This window comes from Moschus berezovskii, chromosome 11 (assembly GCF_049115385.1).
Source record: "Moschus berezovskii isolate FMDL1 chromosome 11, NW_MosBer_1.0, whole genome shotgun sequence".
Lineage (NCBI taxonomy): Eukaryota > Metazoa > Chordata > Mammalia > Artiodactyla > Moschidae > Moschus > Moschus berezovskii.
Window position 1 is genome coordinate 28,753,804 of NC_142470.1, and position 24,616 is coordinate 28,778,419.

The window sequence follows — 24,616 nt, forward strand, 5'->3', positions numbered from 1 at the left end:
TTTTTCCTGATGTCCACAAATTATTTTTTAATAATAAGACTAGTTAGTGGCTGAGAACATGGACTCTGGAGTCAAACAAATGTGGGTTCATATTCTAGCACATCCCCAATAAGCTGTCTAACCTTCAACAAGTTTCTTCTGTCCTTCTAACTCTCAGTTTCCTCATGTATAAAATGGGAAAAGCATAGCCTCCTTCAAGAGTTGTTGAAAGAATTAAGGTCCTTAAATTATAATACTATAATAAATAATAATTATAGTAAAATGGTTAATAATTTAATCTTTAATTATACTAAATATCTACAAGGGAATTAGATATCTTAAATACATCATGTGTGAATCACAATAAACCGTGGAAAATTCTGAAACAGATAGGAATAACAGACTACCTGACCTGCCTCTTGAGAAACCTATATGCTGGTCAGGAAGCAACAGTTAGAACTGGACAAGGAACAACAGACTGGTTCCAAATAGGAAAAGGAGTACATCAAGGCTGTATATTGTAACCCTGCTTATTTAACTTGTACGCAGAGTACATCATGAGAAACGCTGGGCTGAATAAAGCACAAGCTGGAATCAAGATTGTTGGGAGAAATATCAATAACCTCACATATGCAGATGACACCACCCTTATGGCAGAAAGTGAAGAGGCACTAAAGAGCCTCTTGATGAAAGTGAAAGAGGAGAGTGAAAAAGTCGGCTTAAAGCTCAACATTCAGAAAACTAAGATCATGGCATCTGGTCCCATCACTTCATGGGAAATAGATGGGCAAACAGTGGAAGACTTTATTTTTTGGGGCTCCAAAATCACTGCAGATGGTGATTACAGCCATGACATTAAAAGACGCTTACTTCTTGGAAGGAAAGTTATGACCAACCTAGACAGCATATTAAAAAGCAGAGATATTACTTTGCCAACAAAGGTTTGTCTAGTCAAGGCTATGGTTTTTCCAGTGGTCATGTAAGGATGTGAGAATCGGACTGTGAAGAAAGCTGATCGCCAATTCTTTGATTGATGCTTTTGAACTGTGTTGTTGGAGAAGACTCTTGAGAGTCCCTTGGACTGCAAGGACATCCATCATCCTAAAGGAGATCAGTCCTGGGTGTTCATTGGAAGAACTGATGCTGAAGCTGAAACTCCAATACTTTGGCCACCTCATGCGAAGAGTTGACTCCCTGATGCTGGGAGGGATTGGGGGCAGGAGGAGAAGGGGACGACAGGGGATGAGATGGCTGGAAGGCATCACCGACTCGATAGACATGAGTTTGAGTGAACTCCGGGAGTTGGTGATGGACAGGGAGGCCTGGCATGCTGTGATTCATGGGGTCACAAAGAGTCGGTCATGACTGAGTGACTGAACTGAACTGAAATGAAATACATCCTAATAAATAACAGTACACTTTTTAAAAAAAACTTTTTCCTTACCTTCCTGAAATTTACAAATATATTAACTTTTATGATTGGAAAGAAAAGCCTTTAATGTAAAGAAAGGACTCACAAACCAACTGTAAAACAACCTTCTGGGACTAAAAAAATCTGAATATGAACTATATTAGATAATACCATTAATTTTGTTAGGTGTAATGACATGGTAGTTATACAAGAAAAAATCCTTCTTAAAAGATGCAGTGGAGTTTTTAAAGGTGAAAATATGAGGGCTTTAATTTATCTGAAAATATCTGAAAAAAAAATAGGAAAAGAGAAAATATTAGTAGCTATGTTAATTCAGATAATGGCTATCTGGATATTTATTATACATGTTTTTTTGTTCGAAATTTTTCATAATAACACTTTTAAGTGATCAATTTTAAAAGATGTCTCTTTTTCCTTTCCATTAATATTAGTTTAGATGATAATATTCACATTTCTATCAAAATGGACTGCAACTGAAGAATATACCTTAAACTCCCTCCGAGAATATGCCTAAGTTTTACCCATATAAGCTGGGATACCAGTGATTAGATAAAGGTCCTCTTCTGTCACCATGAGAATATTCTCAAAACTTGTTACAATGCCACATATATAATTACTTCATTGCCTAAACATATAAAAATATAGACAGTGGAGTTTGCTGGAATGCAGAAAGTCTCTGTGAAGCATATGACTGAGAACTTATACACAAAAAACCAGGGCTTAAATCAGCATCCACTGACAGACCTCTGCCACCTTGCTGCTTAAATCTTGGAACTTAAGACTTCAAAGAAATGAGAATGAAATATAGTCCCATCCCAGGCCTGAATCACTGAAATGAGAAAATCGGTCTTGGTAATGCTGTTTCCCTGTATCAACACCTTTACTCGAGGGGACTAGCTGTACTTGTGGATAAGATCCTAGGTGCAAAGAACTAGAACACACGAAATACAGAAAAGAAGATGTTTCTTTTAGAGAACTTGATAAATATTCCTCTTGCTTCCAAGGAATGATATGAGAAGACAGAGATGACATGTCATGAAAAGACCAAGGACAGATTTAATTGTCCATAACATCTTGAACATTCTACATTCCAAGTTTCTGGAGAAAGTTCTAGTTCTCAAACTAGAGCATGCACCAGAATCACCTGCATGCATGTGTGCTTAGTCGTGTCCAACTGTTTGTGACCCAAGGACTGTAGCCGCCAGGTTCCTCTGTCCAGGGGATTGTCCAGGCAAGAATACTGGAGTGGTAGCCATTTCCTCTCCATGGGATCTTCCTGACACAAGGATTGAAGCCAGGTCTCCTGCATTGCAGGCAGATTCTTTACCATCTGAGCTACCAGGGAAACCCCAGAATCACCTACAGTACTTGTTAAAAAACACCGATTAGTGGGTCCCAGGCCTAGAGTTTAAGATTCTTCAGTTCAGTTCAGTCGCTCAGTCGTGTCCGACTCTCCGTGACCCCATGAATCACAGCACGCCAGGCCTCTCTGTCCATCACCAACTCCCGGAGTTCATTCAAACTCATGTGCATCGAGTCGGTGATGCCATCCAGCCATGTCATTCTCTGTCGTCCCCTTCTCCTCCCACCCCCAACCTTTCCCAGCCTCAGAGTCTTTTCCAGTGAGTCAACTCGTTGCATGAGGTGGCCAAAGTATTGCAGTTTCAGCTTTAGCATCAGTCCTTCCAATGAACACCCAGGATTGATCTCCTTTAGAATGGACTGGTTGGATCTCCTTGCAGTCCAAGGGACTCTCAAGAGTCTTCTCCAACAACACAGTTCAAAAGCATCAATTCTTCGGCGATCAGCTTTCTTAACAGTCCAACTCTCACATCCATACATGACCACGGGAAAAACCATTGCCTTGACTAGACGGACCTTTGTTGGCAAAGTAATGTCTCTGCTTTTTAATATACTATCAAGGTTGGTCATAACTTTCCTTCCAAGGAGTAAGCGTCTTTTAATTTCATGGCTGCAATCAGCACCTGCAGTGATTCTGGAGCCCCCAAAAATAAAGTCTGACACTGTTTCCACTGTTTTCCCATCTATTTCCCATGAAGTGATGGGACCAGATGCCATGATCTTTTGTTTTCTGAATGTTAAGCTTCAAGCCAACCTTTTCACTCTCCTCTTTCACTTTCATCAAGAGGCTCTTTAGTTCTTCACTTTCTGCCATAAGGGTGGTGTCACCTGCATATCTGAGGTTATTGATATTTCTCCCGGCAATCTTGATTCCAGCTTGTGCTTCTTCCAGCCCAGCGTTCCTCATGATGTACTCTGCATATAAGTTAAATAAGCAGGGTGACAATATATAGCCTTGACACTCTCCTTTTCCTATTTGGAACCAGTCTGTTGTTCCATGTACGGTTCTGACTGTTGCTTCCTGACCTGCATACAGGTTTCTCAAGAGGCAGGTCAGGTGGTCTGGTATTCCCATCTCAAGTGGTGCCAAATAATTTGCATTTCTATCCGATCCCCGATGATGCTGATACTGCTTTGAGAACTACTGGCTCAGATAGATGAATCTAAAGTCTTATGTCATCAAATATATTCTACTCACAACTACTCCTGGACCAAGAAGAGCGCTTAGTTGCTCAGGAGCATCCGACTCTTTGCAACTCTATGGACTGTAGCAGCCAGGCTCCTCTCTCCATGGAATTTTCCAGGCAATTATACTGCAGTGGGTTGCCATTTCCTCCTCCAGAGGATCTTCCCAACCCAGGGATCAAAACTGTATCTCCTGACTTTCCTGCATTGGCAGGCCAATTCTTTACCACTGAGCCACCTGGGAAGCCCCAGGAAGAGGCGGTGATTAAAATGTGTTTAAGCAGTAAATGTAAGGCTTTCTCTGGCTAGTAGCCACTTCACTTCATCTGCCCTATCTGTAGTGAGACAGTAAACATATCTCACTAACTCCTAATATACTCCAAACTTTTAAGCGGATGCAGAGAATTTTCCATATCTGACAGTCTATCATGGACCACAAATACTAAAATGGCTCAATTTTTAAATCTGAAAAGTGTTCAGAAATTCTCAGATGAAATGCATTAGATAAAGTACTAAGTATTAACATGCATGAAGAATGTTCTATTATAAACTCCTGTTTTCACTTTCTTGCAGCTTTCCAAAAAATTAGCCCTTTGTGGTGAAATTTTCCATGCTTGGTTTCAGCCCAAAGGTGATTTTTTTTTTTTTTGCAAAGTTTGAGAAAAATATATTAAATAGTTCTTGAGTTATGAAAAGATGAAAAAAGCCCACACAATTTTTCCACTTTGAAAGCAATTTCAGGATCTTTTTTAAAAATATGCAGATAACTGAAAAATGGCTGAAGCTGAAACTTTCCACGTGTCTAGTTTTCAATAAGGCAGTCTGTGGGTAGTTCAGAAAAGACAATGTGTGTGTGTGCACACATATACAGACAACAAATATGTATTTAAAATATACATACATGATTAGAAAGATAGCATTTCATCATACTCTGCACAAACTCTCCCCAGAATAGGGGATTTATGAGAGTCTTTCACAAGGCAGAGTAGTTGCTGACTGCCTGACCCCTGCGGTTTTCTTGCACCAGGGTTCACTAATGGGTCATGTAGACACAACTGTAGAACTATTGTCCACTGTGTTTGCAGAATCTTCCAATTCCCTTCATATTCTATCCTTCCTTTTGCCCCAGCTCAATTCTAGGTTTCTGCTTCACTGTCTTTAGAGTTTAGTTTCTGCCCCTGCCTGTGCCTCAGTACCAACTCCCTTGATCTTCCATGATCCAGACATTCAGCCATGTTCCTGCTTCTCCCAGTTCTCTCTCACTTCCTTCAAAAGCATTCACCCACTTCCCACTAAAACCCTCCTTGTGTATTTGAAGAACTCAAGTCTTAATAAATAACAGTTGAAACCTTAAGTTTAGGTCAAATAGGTTTTGATGGTTTGTCAAAATAACTTGCTCTAATTATTTATAATCATAACTTTCCTAACTAACTCACCTGAAGGCCAATGATAGGAAAGCTAGAGAACAGAATATAAAGTCCTAGTTTTGCCATTTACTAGCTAACTAACCGGAGAAGGCAACGGCAAGCCACTCCAGTACTATTGCCTAGAAAATCCCATGGATGGAGGAGCCTGGTAGGCTGTAGTCCATGGGGTCGCTAAGGGTCGGACACGACTGAGTGACTTCACTTTCACTTTTTACTTTCACACATTGGAGAAGGAAATGGCAACCCACTCCAGTGTTCTTGCCTGGAGAATCCCAGGGACGGGGGGAGCCTAATGGGCCGCCGTCTATGGGGTCACACAGAGTCGGACACGACTGAAGTGACTTAGCAGCAGCAGCTAACTAACATAAGGATAAGACGTAACTCCTTGGAACTTTGTTCTCCTTACCTGTAAAATGGGAAAAGATTAGGTTGTTAATAACTTTGTTATATGTGAACATGTTTTGTAAATTTCAAATGAATGTATAAACTGTATTAGTAATGACAATAACTTAAATTTTTAACTGTTTCAAGTTTCTGGGCTTATATGAAGAACCAAGCACAAGGCACAAAAACCATTTTGCAAGGATATGAAGATTAAGAAAAATCCAAGTATTCAAGTGTGTAGGCTTAAAGGAGAAAGAGGAGGAAATCTGTTCCAATAAACATTTCTATTTCATTTTCAGCATCTCTCTCTCTACATGGGCTATTCCCGCCAGCAGATGCCAAATTCTCTCCCACTTACAGAGAAAAAATGTTTCCTTGACCAACTTGTTCCTTAACATCTTATCTTCTCCACTTCACTGGCCAATTCCTGGATCACCTAACTTTCTTCAACGTCCTTCTCCCATTATTTCACTAAAAATATTCTCTTCCAGTTTATCAATGACCTTCCGATTACCAATACCAGAAGCTTTCAATTTTCCTTCTCTTCAACTGTAGTTACATTCAACTTCTTTACTTTATCCCAGTTATCTACTCCTACCTAACACACTATCCTCAAATGTATTTTCTGATTCTGTGGGTCAGGAATTCAAACAGGGCTCAGCTAGACTTTGGCTCCACATGGCATAGACTTGGGTCACTTACTTGGCTGCTTCCCATAGCAGATGGAAAGTTTAAGAAGGTTTCACCCACTTCTGGGGCCTCATGATCCCCTTCTGTGTGGCCAACCTGGACTTCCTCATAGTTTGGTAGTCTCAGGGTTGCTAAACTTCTAATTTGGCATTTGGCTTCCAAGAGGGAGAAAATGGAAGCTCCCAGTCCCCTTAAGGCCTGGGCTTGGAAGTACCAGAACATCATCTCCTCTGTATCCCACTGTGAAACCAGATCACACACCCAGCCCAAATTTAAAGAGGAAGGGAAGGAGACTCACCTCCTGAGAAAGGAATGGCAAAGAATCTGTGATCCTCTTTAATCTACCACATACCTATGCCTTTCCAGACATTCTCCTTTCTCTTTTCTTCACTTCTGTGGCATACCCTAGTCGAGGTTAATGACCTTCAAGTTTCTTACCTTGACCCACAATAAGATATACATTCTATGTTGTAACTTAGGATTTCAACACATACTCATAAAAAGTGAAATAAACATTCCACAATACATACTTTTATAACCATAAAATTAATATTTTCTATTCTATTTTGTTTCATTTTACTTTTATTATTTTTAAATGCTGTTTTATTGTTTACAAACATGTTTTCCTTCTCTGAAGAGGACTGTACTCCATGGCCTCCCTGCTGACAGACTTGTTCATGTGACTTTCTCTGTCCAGTGTAGTATGAGGAGTGACAAATGTCACTTCCAGGCAGAGGTTTTAAAAGGCAAAGTGTGGCTCACTATTTCCTCTTTATTCTCTGCCATGAGATGCTATTTCATCAACCTGGGTTCTGGAATAAGAGTGCATGGAGAGAATTACATGAGGGCAGCCTATCCTCAAAGAGTGATAAACAAATCTTTATTGTTAAAAGCCACTGATACTGTGTTACCAAGGCATAGTATACCGTATCTTGACTAATCCACAGGCTCCAACCCACTGAAGTGAATTCAGGACCCACTAATGGATTGCAGCCAACTGTCTGGAAAATTATTATAAATTTTGCCTTTTTTCTGCTTCCTCCTCTCCATGTTCCTTTCCACCAAATGAAGTCACTTTCCTAATATACATCTATGACCTGTTTCTTTTCTCTCTTTAACAATGTCCCTGGGTGAATCCTGTCTATTATCTTCATTATTTCTCATCTGAACTAGGCAACTTGCCTATTCAGTTGGTTGTTCACTTTTGATTCTATACTCTCTCCATTTCATTTCCTTTTCACTGATAAGTTAATCTACCCAGTGCATGACTATTATTATCACAGGTCCTTCAGCGGCTCCATGCTGTCCAGAAAAGAGAGTCCAAACTCTCTTGCACTTGCACTCTTATCAGCCTAGGTTCTCCTGCCCCACTGCCCCCTTCATGCACACTGTGCTGCATCCAAATCCGACCAGTGCCCAGGGATAAAAACCGTTTCTTTATTTCCATACATTTCCCACTGCTTAGAATGGATAGCAACTCCCACCTTGCCCCCCAAAAACCCCATCAAATTCTACTTCTAAATACTGACTCATCTTTCCTCTGCTCAAACACCTGCTCTTCAATGATGCTTTTGTTTGATCTTCTCAGTTAGAAGTCACCTCTCTTTTCAAATCACTCAGAGCCTCATGAGACTTCATTTTGCCTTCTGCTTCTTATCAATTAATCTAGGGACAGGACTCTTGACAACAGTTATTTTGAGAAATGAATTATCTCCCACCCTTCCCCCACCTCTGGATTATCTTAACTATTGAACACAACTTAGTGTAATCATATAAAAGTTTCTCAGGAGCATGTCTAACTCTGCAGACAAGTAGGTTCACTAGAATAGTGCAAGTATACCACAAGCTCAATGATCTCATTTCTTTCAGAGTATTTGAATTTATTTTTTTCCTAAATTAGATGAGATGTACTTCTGATTCAACACACAGATGAGATGATCCAACATGCTATTTTAACTCTTTTGGTAAAGTTTTTCAAGCTTCTTAGCTGTACTTGTGGTGTGTTTTGAGTATCTCACTAAAATACTAAAATTTTGATTATCTACATACATCACTGGGATACTCATAATAAACCAAAGAAAGTAAGCTATTTTATTATTTCTCTAAGAAATGTCAAAATCCATTTACTTAATTTTGCCAGTTTTACTCTTATATCTTCATTTAAGATGTGTTCATTTTTTACTTGAAAAAAAATTCTACAATTATCTGTTTTCTCTATTTGCAGCAAATCAGTAGCAACAAAATAGGGAGGATAAATGGTACCTAACACTGACAGAGGAGATGGAATAATTATAAAATAAACAGACGTGAGAATTCTTTTTTAAAAAAGTACTGTCATCTAAGAAATTTCAGGACATGGGCAAAATCCCTTTAACTGTATTTTACTGTATAATAGTATCAAAACGATGTCCTTGAATCATTAGGGAAAAGTTCTTCCATAATCAACATAGATTGTTGAAGAAGGCAGATAAGTTAAAAATATGTTTTAGACAAGTTTTAATCCAAATGGATAAAATAGTCTAGGGCTTTAAAGAGTAAGTTTAAGTAATCTGGAAATTTCATTTAGAGAGAAGGTATTTTTGCCAACCAGATAGACAAAGAAAGCTCTATGGTATTGTGCATTTTCCCCAAGGAAGGCCAAATAATATAAAAAATTAAGTTTTGAAGGATCTAGTACCCTTGGAAAGGGAGGAAGTGTTATCCTTAAATGCCATATAAATTGTTAGAGGAAAATAAAAGTTAAATTACTTGAATTTCACTTTATGACTTAATGCCCAGTTAAGAATTGGGGGCTTTCAACTCCCAAACTTGAACTTTAGGTAATTTTGGGGAAGAATCAGATGGTATATTTTGAACATACAGAGGACTGATTTAAAGGAAAGTTCTAGATAGTGAGATGATTACATTTTTATTCCCATGTCACCTCTTCTGCCCCACATTGCTAAAGCAGTATTCATGTGGTTCAGATGGTAAAGAATCTGCCTGCAATGCAGGAGACCAGGGTTTGATCCTTGGGGTTGAGGTCCCCTAGAGGAAGGCATGGCACTCCACTCCAGGATTCTTGCCTGGAGAATTTAATGGACAGAGGAGCCTGGTGAACTACAATCCATGAGGTTACAAAGAGTCAGACAGGACCGAGCCACTAATACTTTTTATCTTTTCATTCATGGAGTCTACTACTCCATGAGCTACAATGTAATGAGTTGCATGGAGCTAGTTGTGTACACTCCAGGAACATTCCATACTATCTGGAGGCTTTGCCACCATCCAAAGATTTAGAGAACCATCAGGTATCTTCTTTAGACTTTCTTTATACCCACAGGTGGGCTTCCAAGTAGTAAGAATCTGCCTGCCAATGCAAGAGACAAGGGTGTAATCCTTGGATCAGGAAGATCCCCTGGAGAAGGAGATCCCACTCCAGTATTCTTGCCTGGGAAATCCCATGGACAGAGAAGCCTGGTGGGCTACAGTCCATGGGGGTCACAAAAGAGTTGGACATGACTTAGCGACTAAACAACAACAACAGATCCACAGTTATTGTAATCATATCTTACCCCTAGATTAAGATAGATCCAAGGCTGAATCCTGGCAAGGCACTTTTCTCTCCATTTCTACGTATAAAATTAAAGATGGGACTAGGCTGAAGATCCCACTAATCTGAAATTGTGTTTATTATTTTGAGTCATGACAGTGCTATTGAACAATCTTCCAACTATCTGTTTTCTCAAGTTTCCTTTAAAAATTCTTTATTCTGGACATTCATGTCAAAATATATGAAGACTTTCTATTATTCTACCAAATTTGCTTGAAGAAACAAACAAAATTTTTAATATGAGATTTTTAAGAGTGAATCGATTATTTCCTTCAGTATATTAAAAAATAGGTCAGACATTATATGTAAAATATACAGTAAGTCTCTTAAAATTATTTTATGACCATAGTTTCCTATCATTAGTTACAAAAATATTATAAAGAACTGAACCAAAATAAAACCAAATAAACCAGCTACTAAACTACACATATGTCCTCAAAAATCTTATGGGAGTCAAATATTCCAGTAAAAATAACATAAGAGATGGAAACACAAGTTTCTTATTATCACACTTCATATGTTGTAAAACATAACAGCTAACTTATTTTTGGCAAAATGATTAGGGATTGCAACACTCTGGCTAATACAAACTTATTTGATTGTCAAATACATCTTAAATGGAGCGTATCATGCTAACTTCAGGCATGCAGGCACTGTGCCGTCTGAGATTAGGCCAGAGACACTGAAATTTCAACACTTCAGCAGGGATCACACCACCAATATTAGCTGGGCCAGGTGTTTAAAGAGGGGTGTGTATTGGGGGGAGGACTTCAACAGTGCAGTTAATTGAAACCAGATAAAGCTTTTGAATAACAATTTAAAAAAAATCATACAGATGTTCACCCTCCTCCCCGGGTAACCTTTATGGACAATTTATTATTGCACGCACTATTTTCTAGAGTACACCCTTTATAAGAAAACACAGCCTCTTGTGTTTCTCTGGAAACTCTATAATCACAGCATGAGTTATGTCTCCACAATTAGACTAGGTTAACCTCATGTTTCATCTGCCTTTTCTCTTTTCACCACTATTCCTGCAAGGGCAGGAACACCTGAAAGCAGATCCTTAATGAGAAAGTGATAGAGCTGAGGAGCTGCAAGAAGCTATGTTAACTGTAAGATGCATGGTACTACTTCTTTCCCAACAGATATGTGAACACAAGCCAAAAAAGAGAGAGAAGTTCAAAACAAATGTGCTCAACATCTATTTTCAAATATGCACAGGAAAAATTAAATGTTACATGCAGAATGGATGTGGGGCAAAGGAACAAAAACTGAAAGGAAAGATCTCGAAGTTAACAAATCGAAGGACTCAGAAATGGATCTTTTTTTCCTATGTTTACAGAACAGTGTATTTGTCAGGGTTTCCTAGAGAAACAGAGCCCAAACATTTATTATAGGGATTGGCTCGCACACTCAGAGAGGCTAAGAGATTCCACACCACATACTACCTGCAAGCTGGAAACCAGGAAAGTGAGTTGCATAATTCAGTCCGAGTTAAAAAACCTGTGAACCAGGGGAATAGGTGAGGCCGAAACTTGAGACCTGGAACTACAATGTCACAAGGCAGGAAAAGATGGCTGTTTCAACTCTAGGAGAGAGAAAGAAAGCATCTGCCCTTCCTGGAGTTTTTGCTCTATTTGTGCCCTCAAGACTGGATGATGCCTGCCCACCATGGTCAGGGCAGATCTCTTTTACTCAGTCCAGTTCAAATGCTGATTTTCTCTGGTCCTCACAGACATACTCAGAAATGTTTTACTAACTATCTGAGTACCCCTTAGACCAAAAAGGCTGACATGTAAAATTAACCATCACAAATAATAATGCTATTATTATTTCAAACATGCAAGTACACTTTCAAAAATGGTTTTAAAGCTTTTGAAACACTTGGAACAACTAATAACCAAAAATTATACTTCATATCAGTTTGCTACATTTTATTTGACAGGACCAAGTTACTTCCTACACCAGGAAATATATTTGGTATTTTAATTTATATATATGCCTATATATCCACATGCTTGACAGGACATCACACAAGTGAAATCCTAACTGGGGTAGTGGTGGGGTGGGCAGCCTCTGACTTGGCCCCCAGTGATCCTAGCCTTTTAATATTCATGCTTTAGTATACTCCACTCCCCTTGAGTTTGGGCTGGATTTAGTAATTTGTTTCTAACAAAGAGAATACTGTAAAAGTAGTGAGATATCATTTCTGTAATTAAGTTATGGTCTGTGACTTCCATCTTGCCAGCAGACTCTTTCTCTGGCTCTTCTCCCAGACTTGCTCTGATGGGGCAAGTTAGAGAGGCCCACATTCTAAGGAACTGAGGGTGGCCTCTACCCAACTGCCAGTGGTGAACTGAGGCCCTCAGTCCAAAAAACTTGAAGGAGTGAAGGCAGATTCTCCTCAATTCAGTTCTTCACATGAGACCATGGCCCTGGAAGACATTACAGTCTCGTGAGAGACCCTGAACCAGAGGACCCAGCCAAGTTATGACCAATCCACAGAAACTGGGAGAGAATAAATGTGTAGTGCTTTATACTGTTAAGTTTTGAGTTGAGATTACTAACACAGTAGCTAACCTAGTGACTGAGCCAGTGCTTCCAGTTATTTCCACTAAGATAATAATAGCTAATACTTACATAGAACTTTTAAGTTCTAGGTATCATTCTTTATATGAAAGAAAGTGAAAGTGAAGTCACTCAGTCGTGTCCGACTCTTTGCGACCCCATGGACTGTAGCCTACTAGGCTCCTCCGTCCATGGGATTTTCCAGGCAAAAGTACTGGAATGGGTTGCCATTTCCTTCTCCAGGGGATCTTCCCAACCTAGGGATCTAATCCGGGTCTCCTGCATTGTCGGCAGATGCTTTTACCGCCTGAGCCACCATTCTTTATATAATTTCTCACAAAAGTCCTTTGAAGAACATATTACTATCCCCCTTTTACAGATGAGGAAACAAAGGTACAGAGAGATTCAATAACTTGCCCAAGGTCATGCAAGCAAAGTATGACAGCAACTGTCTGAACCTAGGTGTCTTGTTTCCAGAGCAAGGAGTTGTAGCAACCATGCAGAGAGAACTGCTAAGGGCTCGGACTGGATATTATGAAAACAGTAACCTCATAACATGGTACCAGAGAGCTTCAGAGGCATAACAGAGATCAGAAGCCATGCTAAATGCTAAAAACAAAAGGGAAGCCTGCTTTCTAATTGAAATATTTTATCTGGGGGGGGTGGAAATAGAGTAGAAGCAATAATACAGTGAATAGAATGTGATCTAGAATTGATTGAATTCACACTTAAAATGAAATATATATTTTCTTATACCCAATGTGAGAAATTAACAGCCCCCATTTGGTATGAAACACCTCACCCCAGGAGGCTACAGTTGTACTTTTCCCAATGGCAATTATAAGGAAGAAGTTAAGTGTTAAGCCGGTGGGAAAAGGAGCAAATTTCTAGTGAGCTCTGAGACTGAAGGACATCAGTCCTGGGTGTTCATTGGAAGGACTGATGTTGAAGCAAAAACTCCAATACTCTGATGCAAAGAGCTGGCTCATTTGAAAAGACCCTGATGCTGGGAAAGATTGAGGGCAGGAGGAGAAGGGGATGAAAGAGGATGAGATGGTTGGATGGCATCACCGACTCAATGGACATGGGTCTGGGTAGACTCCGGCAGTTGGTGATGGACAGGGAGGCCTGGCGTGCTGCAGTTCATGGGGTCTCAAAGAGTCAGACACGACTGAGCGACTGAACTGAACTGAGATGCCACTGAGGATGTTTTATCACATGGAGTGAAAATCTCCCAGGCTAGGGAGATTCCAGGAAAGAATCACTTCCTGTCTTGCCTTCAGATTACCAGGTTAAACAGCACTCCTTCATGCTCCCACACACTCTCTATTCACATAAGACAGTACGTACCATACCTATGGGTTAGTCTGTGTTTTCTATTAGGCTTCAGGCTCTCTTGGCCTCACAGACTATTTTATTCACTGGGATGTCGTCAAAACGCAGCATGAGGCCTGTTACATGGCAAGTGCTGAATATGTAAGTTTGTTGAATGAGGAAATAATCTCTGTTATGAATCGCATTTAACGCATCATTTCAATGGTATATGTCAGTAAAAGTATGAGGTTCTGTTTTGAGGTGCTGCATAGTTTGCTAGCTTTCCTGGCACTTTAAACAGGTCTTTATGTCTCCAGTGTCTCACTCATCTTCTGGCGCGTAGTGGCGCCCAGTAAGTATTCATGAATGACTGTCTCAAAAAGGCTGCCAAGCTGCAAAGCAGGTAAGGATGCGGACTTAAGACTAAGTAATGATCTAGTGTTCCTTAAGCACAGCTGTTTGCCCGTCAACAAGGGTGATGATAAATCTTCCTCCTTTTGAGAGGAGGTATGAGAATTTACTGGACATGAATCTGAGCAAACTGCAGGAGATAGTGAAAGACAGGGAAGCCTGGCATGTTGCAGTCCATGGGGTTGCAAAAAGTCGAACACGACTTAGCGACTAAACAAGAGCAAAAATGAATATTTACACAATTCTCTTCCTAGACAAGACTCTTGCCTCTGTCTCATTGGTGACTGCTTTAAAATATTGCTTTATGAACAACAGCAGGTTATATGTAATTTAAAAACTCCAGATCACCCTAGATTAAAAGGCATTTGCTCAACTAAAACATTATAAATTAACTATCTGTTGTTGTTGTTCAGTCATGTCTGACTCTTTGCAACCCCATGGACTGCAGCATACCAGGCTTCCCTGTCCTTCACTATTTCCTGGAGTTTGGTCAAACTCATGTCCACTGAGTCAGTGATCCCATTTCAGCCATCTCATCCTCATCCAGCTCATTTCATCCTCACCCCCTTTTCCTCCTGCCCTCAATCTCTCCCAACATCAGGGTCTTTTCCAGTGAATCAGTTCTTTGCATCACGTGGCCAAAGTATTGATTGGAGCTTCAGCTTCAGATTTTTCAGTGAATATTAAGGTTGATTTCCTTTAGGATTGACTGATTTGATTTCCATCAGTCCACGGGACTCTCAAGTCTCTCCAGCACCACAATTTGAAACCATCAATCCTTCAGGCATTCAGCCTTCTTTATGGTCCAACTCACATTTGTACATGACTACTGGAAAAACCATAGCTTTGACTATATGCACCTTTGTCAGCAAAGTTATGTCTCTGTCTTTTAATATGCTATCTAGGTTTGTCATAGTTTACCTTCCAAGGAGCAAGTGTCTTTTAATTTCATGGCTGCAGTCACTATCTTCAGTGATTCTGAAGCCCAAGGAAATAAAATCTGTCACTGTTTCCACTTTCCCACCTTCTACTTGCCACAAAGTGATGGGACCAGATGCCATAATCTTAGTTTTTTGAATTTACTGTGCTTTAATTTTTTAAAACACAGATATTTATTCAGAAAATTCCTACCTCCTTCAGCATTATTTCTGAAACACTGTGGGAAAGGTACGAACATACGTTCAACACGGGCCCACAGTACTACAGAGACAGGGTAAAGGTAGCCACCAAGGATCCCTCTCCATGTTCTACTTAATTAAAGAAGAGACAAAAGAGCAAAGGACATCTAAGAGGACTTGTGCAAGGGCACAATCAAGTACCGACAGTCACCTCCGGAGGCATACTTACTGGGAGCTCAGGTGCGTGCTTCAGAATCTCAAGGGAAAAATAGGAGCCTATAGAATGGCCAATGACCACAAGCTTCATTTCCTTTGGCACTTGAGTTCTCAGGAAAGCTAATTTGTGTTCTACTTGACCACGGAGTCCATAGATGTCCTTAATTTCTTTAGCATTTGGATCTAAAAGGAAATATATAAGTACTTTTCATTCAGTAAGTGAAAGCAATCATTTCACCAGGGAAAATATCTTAACAAAAAAAAAAAAGAAAAAACAGTAACAATAGTAGTAGCTATCACTTATTGAAAGCCTACAATGTGCAAGCCACAATGTTGGTGTTTTACTTAAATTATATCTACCAATCTTCGCAACAACCCTAGAAGGAACATTCTTATCTTCATTTTACAGAAGAAAATACCAAAGCTCTGATGTTAGGAAATAGATTGGCAGTTACATAGCTATGAAATGGGACCAGTGGGATTCAAACCCAGGTCTCTGTCCTTGAAGCCTATGACTCTCAATTATTCCCTGAACTACTGTAGTTTAGGCCAATGGTTTTCAAATTTTAGCATGCATCAGGATCCTCTGAAAGACTTGTTAAAACACAGACTGCTAGGCCCCATCACCAGAGTCTCTGATTCAGTGGGTCTGGGCTAGAGTCTGAAAATTTGCATTTCTAAGTTTCCAGAAAATGCTGATACTGCTAGTCCCAGGACCACACGTTGAAAACCACTCATTAGGCTCAGTTTTATGACTAGTAGACAGCCAAGAAAATCTATGACACTGCTTCCAGATAATCTTTGTTTAGAGAAATCAAGACTGAAACATTTAAGTAGAAATGTTTCAAACTGTTCCTTTTAACCAGCACAGTCCTGGCATGCTGCCAGCTCTGATACTCTATGAGCAGAGAAAACTTCAATAGGTTTTCCCTATCAACATATAATTGAGGGCAGGAGGAGAAGAGGACGACAGAGGATGAGATGGTTGGATGGCATCAGCGACTCAATGGATATGAGTTTGAGTGAACTCCAGGAGTTGGTGATGGACAGGGAGGCCTGGCGTGCTGCAGTCCATGGGGTCACAAAGAATTGGACATGACTAAGTGACTGAACTGAATGAACATGTATCGGGGTTTTAACCTCAATGACAGTGTAGTATGTTTCAAAATTTCACAACGTAGTCAATTGTTTTCTAAAATTTGAATCATTGGAATACTAAAGTTCTTGCCTTCACGATTCCTATAAGGTACTGATGCAAACTATAATAAAAATATCTAAAACTCATTTTGAATAACTGCTCTTCAGTTTCATCTGTACACTCTGGTTTTTCTTCCTTCAGTGCTCAGTGCCCTCTTAATCTAGTTAACTCCTTTTTATCCTTCAAACGCTCAACCAGTGTTACCTCCTCTGAGAAACCTTTTTATGGTTCAGCCGATGAGGAGTAAAGTAGCCTTCCCTCTTTCAGTTTCTGCAACGTCCCATGTTTGTCTCACCACAGAATTTCTAATTTACTACTGCTGTACTATTCATGTCTTGCTTATCTTTTCCTCCAATGCCTGGCATACAGTTACTGAAAAGCTTTTTGCTGGATCAGTGAGGCTTAGTTCCCTATTTCAGAGGTACTACGGAAACAGGTGATTTCCCCGGTGACCCGCGTTCTGCTCTGATCCTTCTTTTCAGGTCAGTCTAGAATTCATTCTCCATTTAACAAGGAAGTTCAACATAAAACAGAATTGGGAAGAGACAGAATTTGATTTTCATGGGGCCTCTGATGTCTCCAAATCCAAATTTTGATTTAGTTAATATTCTATTTGAGTTCTTACATTCACTGCTGCTGCTGCTAAGTTGCGTCAGGCGTGTCCGACTCTGTGCGACCCCACAGATGGTTCACTATGCTCATAAGTTTTCTCTGATCACTCTACCCAGGAGTGATCACATTGTTCTGATACCGCAAAACAAATACCTACAATAAGTGTGACCCAAGTTCTTTATTTTTCAAAATAGACAACTTTTGAAAATGTTGAAACCGTCCTTTCATTGGGACAGTATGGTATGGTACAAAGATCAGGAGCACCAGAGACAAGATAAATCTGTTTCTAAATTCTAGCTAAACCCCTCACTAAGTGACTCATGCAAATCCTTCAACCTCTGGCTGAAGTCTCTTTACATATAAACAGGAGATAGCAGTTTTAGCCTCTGAGGAATGTTGCTTGCATAACACTTTAAAGCACAGAGGAAGGGTCTGGCATAAACTATTTCAGAAATGAAACTTATGATGGCGATCATTTCAATTCCTGTCATTTAAGGCCTCCCTCAAATAGACACCAAAAACATTTACATGGTTAGAGCAAAGAGAAAGAAAATGAGCTAAATACAATAAACATTTAAAAACTTCATTGATCCTAGAAATAAGGCCCTATAACATATTTAAGGATGGTGCTGCTGCTAAGTCGCATCAGTCATGTCCGACTCTGTGCGACCCCATAGACGGCAGCCCACCAGGCTCCCCCGTCCCTGGGATTCTCCAGGCAAGAACACTGGAGTGGGTTGCCATTTCCTTCTCCAATGCATGAAAGTGAAAAGTGAAAGTGAAGTCGCTCAGTCGTGTCCGACTCTTAGCGACCCCATAGAATTGCAGCCTACCAGGCTCCTCCGTCCATAGGATTTTCCCGGCAAGAGTACTGGAGTGGGTTGCCATAGTCTTCTCTGTATTTAAGGATGATTATAATTCAAATCATTACTGAAATGAATATTTCAGAGGTAAGTCTGTCTTTTACTCTGGGAACTGCTCAGTAGATTGCCAAGATAAACACACCATTTAGTGTTTTCTGAAGTAATGAGATTAATGGGGAAAGTACTTTGTATAAATAAACAATAATAAAAAATTTCAATGTGCTCTCTGGATATTACTTTACTAGCAAAAACTAAAAGCTAAAAGAATATCTATATACTTGACTGTATACTTTATCTCTTATTAATATACTCTGAAAAAAATTCCAGGAATCATTAGCTTACTCTCCATAAAACACTGCAAAAAAAATCACAATCGATTGTATCAAAATCAGGATAACATGGAAATGATTTATAGCATTCTTATTATAGGGAAAATGCCCTCCAAGTTACAGTCAACTAAGTATATTTGGAACAAACTGTTTCCAAATTGAAGACTGCCTGAATTAATAGATGGGATCACTCACCTAGAGCCAGACATCCTGGAATGCAAAGTCAAGTGGGCCTTAGGAAGCATCACTATGAACAAAGCTAGTGGAGGGGATGGGATTCCAGTTGAGCTATTTCAAATCCTAAAAGATAATGCTGTGGACGTGCTGCACTCAATATGCCAGCAAATTTGGAAAACTCAGCAGTGGCCACAGGACTGGAAAAGGTCAGTTTTCATTCCAATCCCAAAGAAAGGCAATGCCAGAGAATGCTCAAACTACCGCACAACTGCACTCACCTCACACGCTAGCAAACTAATGCTCAAAATTCTCTAAGAAAGGCTTCAACAGTATGTGAACTGTGAACTTCCAGATGTTCAAGCTGGGTTTAGAAAAGGCAGAGGAAACAGAGATCAAATTGCCAACATCTGCTGAATCATCGAAAAAGCAAGAGAGTTCCAGAAAAGCGTCGATTTCTGCTTTATTGACTATGCCAAAGCTTTTGACTGTGTGGATCACAACAAACTGTGGAAAATTTTGAAAGAGATGGGCATACCAGACCACCTGACCTGCCTCTTGAGAAACCTGTATGCAGGTCAGGAAGCAACAGTTAGAACTGGACATGGAACAACAGACTGGTTCCAAATAGGAAAAGGGGTACGTCAAGGCTGTATATTGTCACCCTGCTTATTTAACTTATATGCAGAGTACATCATGAGAAACGCTGGGCTGGATGAAGCATAAGCTGGAATCAAGATTGCCAGGAGAAATATCAATAACCTCAGATATGCAGATGAAACCACCCTTATGGCAGAAAAAGAAGAAGAACTAAAGAGCCTCTTGATGAAAGTGAAAGAGGAGAGTGAAAAAGTTGGCTTAAAACTCAACATTCAGAAAACTAAGATCATGGCATTTAGTCCCATCACTTCATGGCAAATAGATGGGGAAACAATGGAAACAGTGACAGACTATTTTTTGGGCTCCAAAATCACTGCAGATGGTGACTACAGCCATGAAATTAAAAGACGCTATTCCTTGGAAGAAAAGCTATGACCAACCTAGACAGCATATTAAAAAGCAGATACATTACTTTGACAACAAAGGTCTGTCTAGTCAAAGCTATGGTTTTTCCAGTAGTCACGTATGGATGTGAGAGTTGGATTATAAAGAAAGCTGAGCACTGATGAATTGATGCTTTTGAACTGTGGTGTTGGGGAAGACTCTTGAGAGTCCCTTGGACTGCAAAGAGATCCAGCCAGTCCATCCTAAAGGAAATCAGTCTTGAATATTTATTGGAAGGACTGATGTTGAAGCTGAAACTCCAACACTTTGGCCACCTGATGTGAAGAAGTGACTTATTGGAAAATACCCTGATGCTGGGAAAGATTGAAGGTGAAAGGAGAAGGGGAGGACAGAGGATGAGATGGTTGGATGGCACCACTGACTCAATGGACATGAGTTTGAGTAAACTCCGGGAGCTGGTGATGGACAGAGAGGCCTGGTGTGCTGCAGTCCATGGGGTCGCAAAGAGTTGGACACGACTGAGCGACTGAACTGAACTGAATCCAATTTACTAATTCTTTATCAATATATGGCCCTGAATAGGATATTGACAACTCCCTTCTAGAACCTGAGCCTATTTCTTAGACCCATCTCAATGAAATCCACTTCATAGCTCATTTACTGATTATAGAGTTTATTTTAAAAAGGTAGTATAATCTGTTCTTTGAGAAATTAAGTTATATCAATACTTCACCTTTACTTTTCATCTATTTGTTCAAACTGATCCAGTTACTAAAATTCTGTCAATTTTGGGCCAAAATATTATGCATCCTGTATATCTTCAGGTACACTGGTAACTATTATTTTCTTTCATTTCACATGAACTAAATTGACGATTCTGACAGAAAACAATGATTTACTGGCCCATGAAAATACAGAAAACATGGATGTAAATACAATACATTCCCTTGTCTTCGAGGAGCTCACAGTCTAATAAGAGGAAACAGAAGTAGATAAAAATACTATTACACAATATTGAAGTAAGTATAGCTCAAGCGTTTCCTTAATAGAGTATTATTGGATCACAACAGGAAAGTAATACCATCTTGAATTCATAAAAAGTACTGTGCCTTTCTCCACATAAACCGAGAGATACCTGGAAAATACATTTATTATATTCACACTACTATAACTGTAATTTTAACTACACATTTGAACACTATCACAATGGTCTAAATTTAACAATACATATTTTAACAACATATCCACATACATATTTATTTTGATACGCACTGAATCTAAATGCATACATTTTACTATATATTGTCACACACACAATATTTACAAGTCACCAATGACCATAGATCTAACAAGACCAAAGATTAGTGCTACATGAGCCTTCTGCTAGGACTGAGCCTGCAGTCTCAGACTGAGGAGTCTTAGACTGAGAAACTCTCTAAATCTTACACCAGAATTTTCTCAACCAGTGAAATCTCCTATCCTGCTCCCATCATTACTCCAAATCTATACCTTAATAATAACTTTAATTAAACAGTTTATACATGGAGATTAAGGGCGAAAAACAACACTTCATATTTTAAAGAATACTTTAAGCAAGATGAATGTACAGCTTGCTCTTTAGGTCAAGCTTTAAAAAACACACGAAACAATATCCTGTGTTGCTTAGCATTATCTACAAATAACTAAAAAGAGAAATGAAATTTACTCTAAATTCATGATAGTACAACACAAAGGCATAAAACTGTGAGTATAATTTTGGACACCGCAATGAATTCTGTGTCGGTTTGTGGTTATGGAAAGGTAGAACGTATAAGGTTAGAAAGGAAGGCTGAGACTAGATCAATAGGACCCTGAACATCACCCAGGAGTCTCCACTGTATAAGCAGTGAGAAGATACCCAGGGATCTCAAAGGGAAGGACAATGATTCCATCTGTGTTACAGGACCTCAGCTACAATGCTTGGCTCCCTGCTCCTGTCTGCTGCTTTCTTCTGTCTTCCATGAGAATCTAACAATTTGCTTGATTCTCAACATTTCTTCTTGCTCTACCCTTTGGTTTTCTGCTTCTTTCTACCACTGACTCACTTGTTTATTTCTTGTGAGCCCTGAGACTTGACTGACTGTCCCTGCCTTGAAAGCATGTAGTCGTTCCCTGTAACCTCCATGTTCCTCTGCCAATCAGTCCTGGCAAGAGAAGTCCTACTGGTTTTTCTGTTTCTTTCAGTTTTGGGTACTGGAATGGAAGTGGTTTAATGATTCTCTGGATAAACATCACCCAAATTCATCATTAGTTGAAAGACTGTGTAATTTTTTTAGTTCATGTTTTATCAGGTGAAACTAAACCATGATTTCTAGCTTTTATGTTACACGTTTTGAACAAATGACTTAAAATGGTTGATAATGAATCTGCCATCAAGTAAGTTGACTCCATACTAAATCAAAGCCAGAAAGAGTTTATACTCCTAATTCCTCAAATTTTCTTTTCACACTTTTTCTCCCCCTTGAATCACCTCCTTCTGACATTGGTTAACATCTGTTCTCCCAATTATACTCAATTTATGACTGTGATAATGTGGAGCAACTAGAATATTATTTCCAACTGTTCATAATTTTAACATGTGCTAATAAGAAGCAAAACATACTTTCAACATTTGATGTGTGGTCAGAGCTTATATCTTTTCTCTCAGTAGTTATATATTTTTCACACCATATTTTGCATGTCAGAAAACCTGTACTTTAGAACAATAATCTTGCATGATGAATAATATATCTGTCCTGCCTATCCAAATCAATTGACTGTAGTGTGCGTTTACAAATACAGCCTCCAGTATGTAAAACGGATGAAAGCACAACTGCTCTGGTTGAATGGTGGGGGGTAGGGGGTGGGGTGACTGGTGAAGCTCAGACCCCCATCTGCCCTTTATAGAACTTTTGGGTTACTCACAACACGGGTGGAAATTCACTAAAAGGCGGCATTCTCATTTCTTCATATACCTCTATAGCACCACACACAATAATCCAGTAGGCTGTTGATAAATCCTTGCTGCTGCTGCTAAGTCACTTCAGTCGTGTCCGACTCTGTGCGACCCCACTGACGGCAGCCCACCAGGCTCCCCCGTCCTTGGGATTCTCCAGGCAAGAACACTGGAGTGGGTTGCCATTTCCTTCTCCAAGGTATGAAAGTGAAAAGTGGAAGTGAAGTCGCTCAGTCGTGTCCGACCCTTAGCGACCCCATGGACAGCAGCCTACCAGGCTCCTCCATCCATGGGATTTTCTAGGCAAGAGTACTGGAGTGGCTTGCCATTGCCTTTTCCGATAAGTCCTTGAGGATGCATGAATTGCCCTTTCACCCTCCTCTAGAAACCAGTTTCCTTTGGCCCTGTGGTGGCCCTTTGGGCTAATGCCTCTAGATGGCACTGTTCTCATTAGTAGCAAAGGCCCCAGGCTCTAATTACTGTCATTAACTCCAAGAGCACACAAGCAGCAAAAAATAAGCAATAAGTATACTCAAAATAAAGTTGTAAATAATCAGATGTCATTTTAAATCAAGAATTAAAGACATTTTCTGGAAATTCAAACGTAACAACAGATACTTTCTACTGGTTTTCCCCACCAGGAAAATGCTTCACATCTTTATTCGTGAAGATCTATGGCAGGACTTCTGAAAATGTGGTACCAGGATAGACAGTACTTAGGAGTTTGTTAGAAATGCGGAAGATTCTCAGGTCCCACCCCACATATACTGAATCAACAGCTTAGGAGGTGGCACCCAGTAATTTGTGTTCCAATAAATCCTCCAAGTGATTCTGATAACTGCCAAAGATTGAGAACCATCGATGGAGGGTTATTCTTTGAGTCTATTTCCAACTTTCAAAGTCGCTACTCACATTCTGTTCAACGTTTTTGTCTTCAAGTACGACTTAAAAGCTTACTGTGATAGCTGAGCTAGGTACTCTTCTCAATACGTAATTCAATACAGAGTTTCTATTATGATGGTATTTCTCATTGAGGTCTGAATGTAGGAATATAACACACTAGCTAATCACCACAAGTTTCAACACCACGAAAGAAAAGTACTAGGAGGTATTTTCACTACTTCATATCTCCTCCTGTCCGTGGTTATCTCTTCTTGTGCCAGACTTAAGATAATAGGCCAGTTGGCAGCTTTTCGAGATTGAGTATGTAAAGCAAGCCTGTTTCCTAAGAATTCTTTTAACACCTCTGTGTTCCAACACAACACAAAGATAGCCAAAGCACATTCTAAGCAGACATATAAATTTCCTGACAGGAAAACTGCTGTAATAAACCCCCAACTTTCTTTGAGTATGTATGAAGAAATAACTTAGAACAATGAAATATGTATCTTTTAAACTATTTCAAGGTAAAGCAAGTGTATACCACACATTTGATTCACTTTCAGTCACATTTGAAGGTGATAGTTGTGGAAATAGATGTTTTTAATCAAGGCAATGAAATCTATATATTCAATTTTACTTCACAAAATCTCTCACTACTAGGTAATCCATAGTTACTTGCCTTTCAAAGCATACCCTAGTACTTAAGCTAAGTGTAAAAGGCTCACAAGTACATTGCATTCACAGAAAAATATATACACACATGCATGTAAAAAGAGAAAGACACTATGAAAAATAGCACTGTGAGGGCTTTAGGCAAGCATTTGCCGAGCTGCATAATCTCATCAATACTTCATTTACCCAGTTCCCGCTACAAGTCACAGCAGGAAAAGTATGGCAG

At 39.6% G+C, this 24,616-nt stretch overlaps 1 protein-coding gene across 3 annotated transcripts in view; it reads right to left on the bottom strand.

The window, feature by feature from the left end:
• Positions 1-24,616, bottom strand: part of LDAH (lipid droplet associated hydrolase) — a 99,729-nt gene that overhangs the window by 48,203 nt on the left and 26,910 nt on the right. For all 3 annotated transcript variants that reach the window (XR_016038535.1, XM_055399144.2, XM_055399142.2), the window contains exon 4: positions 15,695-15,864. Coding sequence is in view for 2 of the 3 variants with exons in the window: in XM_055399144.2 (XP_055255119.2) it covers positions 15,695-15,864 (170 nt within the window). In the remaining variant the exon portion in view is untranslated. The remainder of the gene's footprint in view (positions 1-15,694; positions 15,865-24,616) is intronic.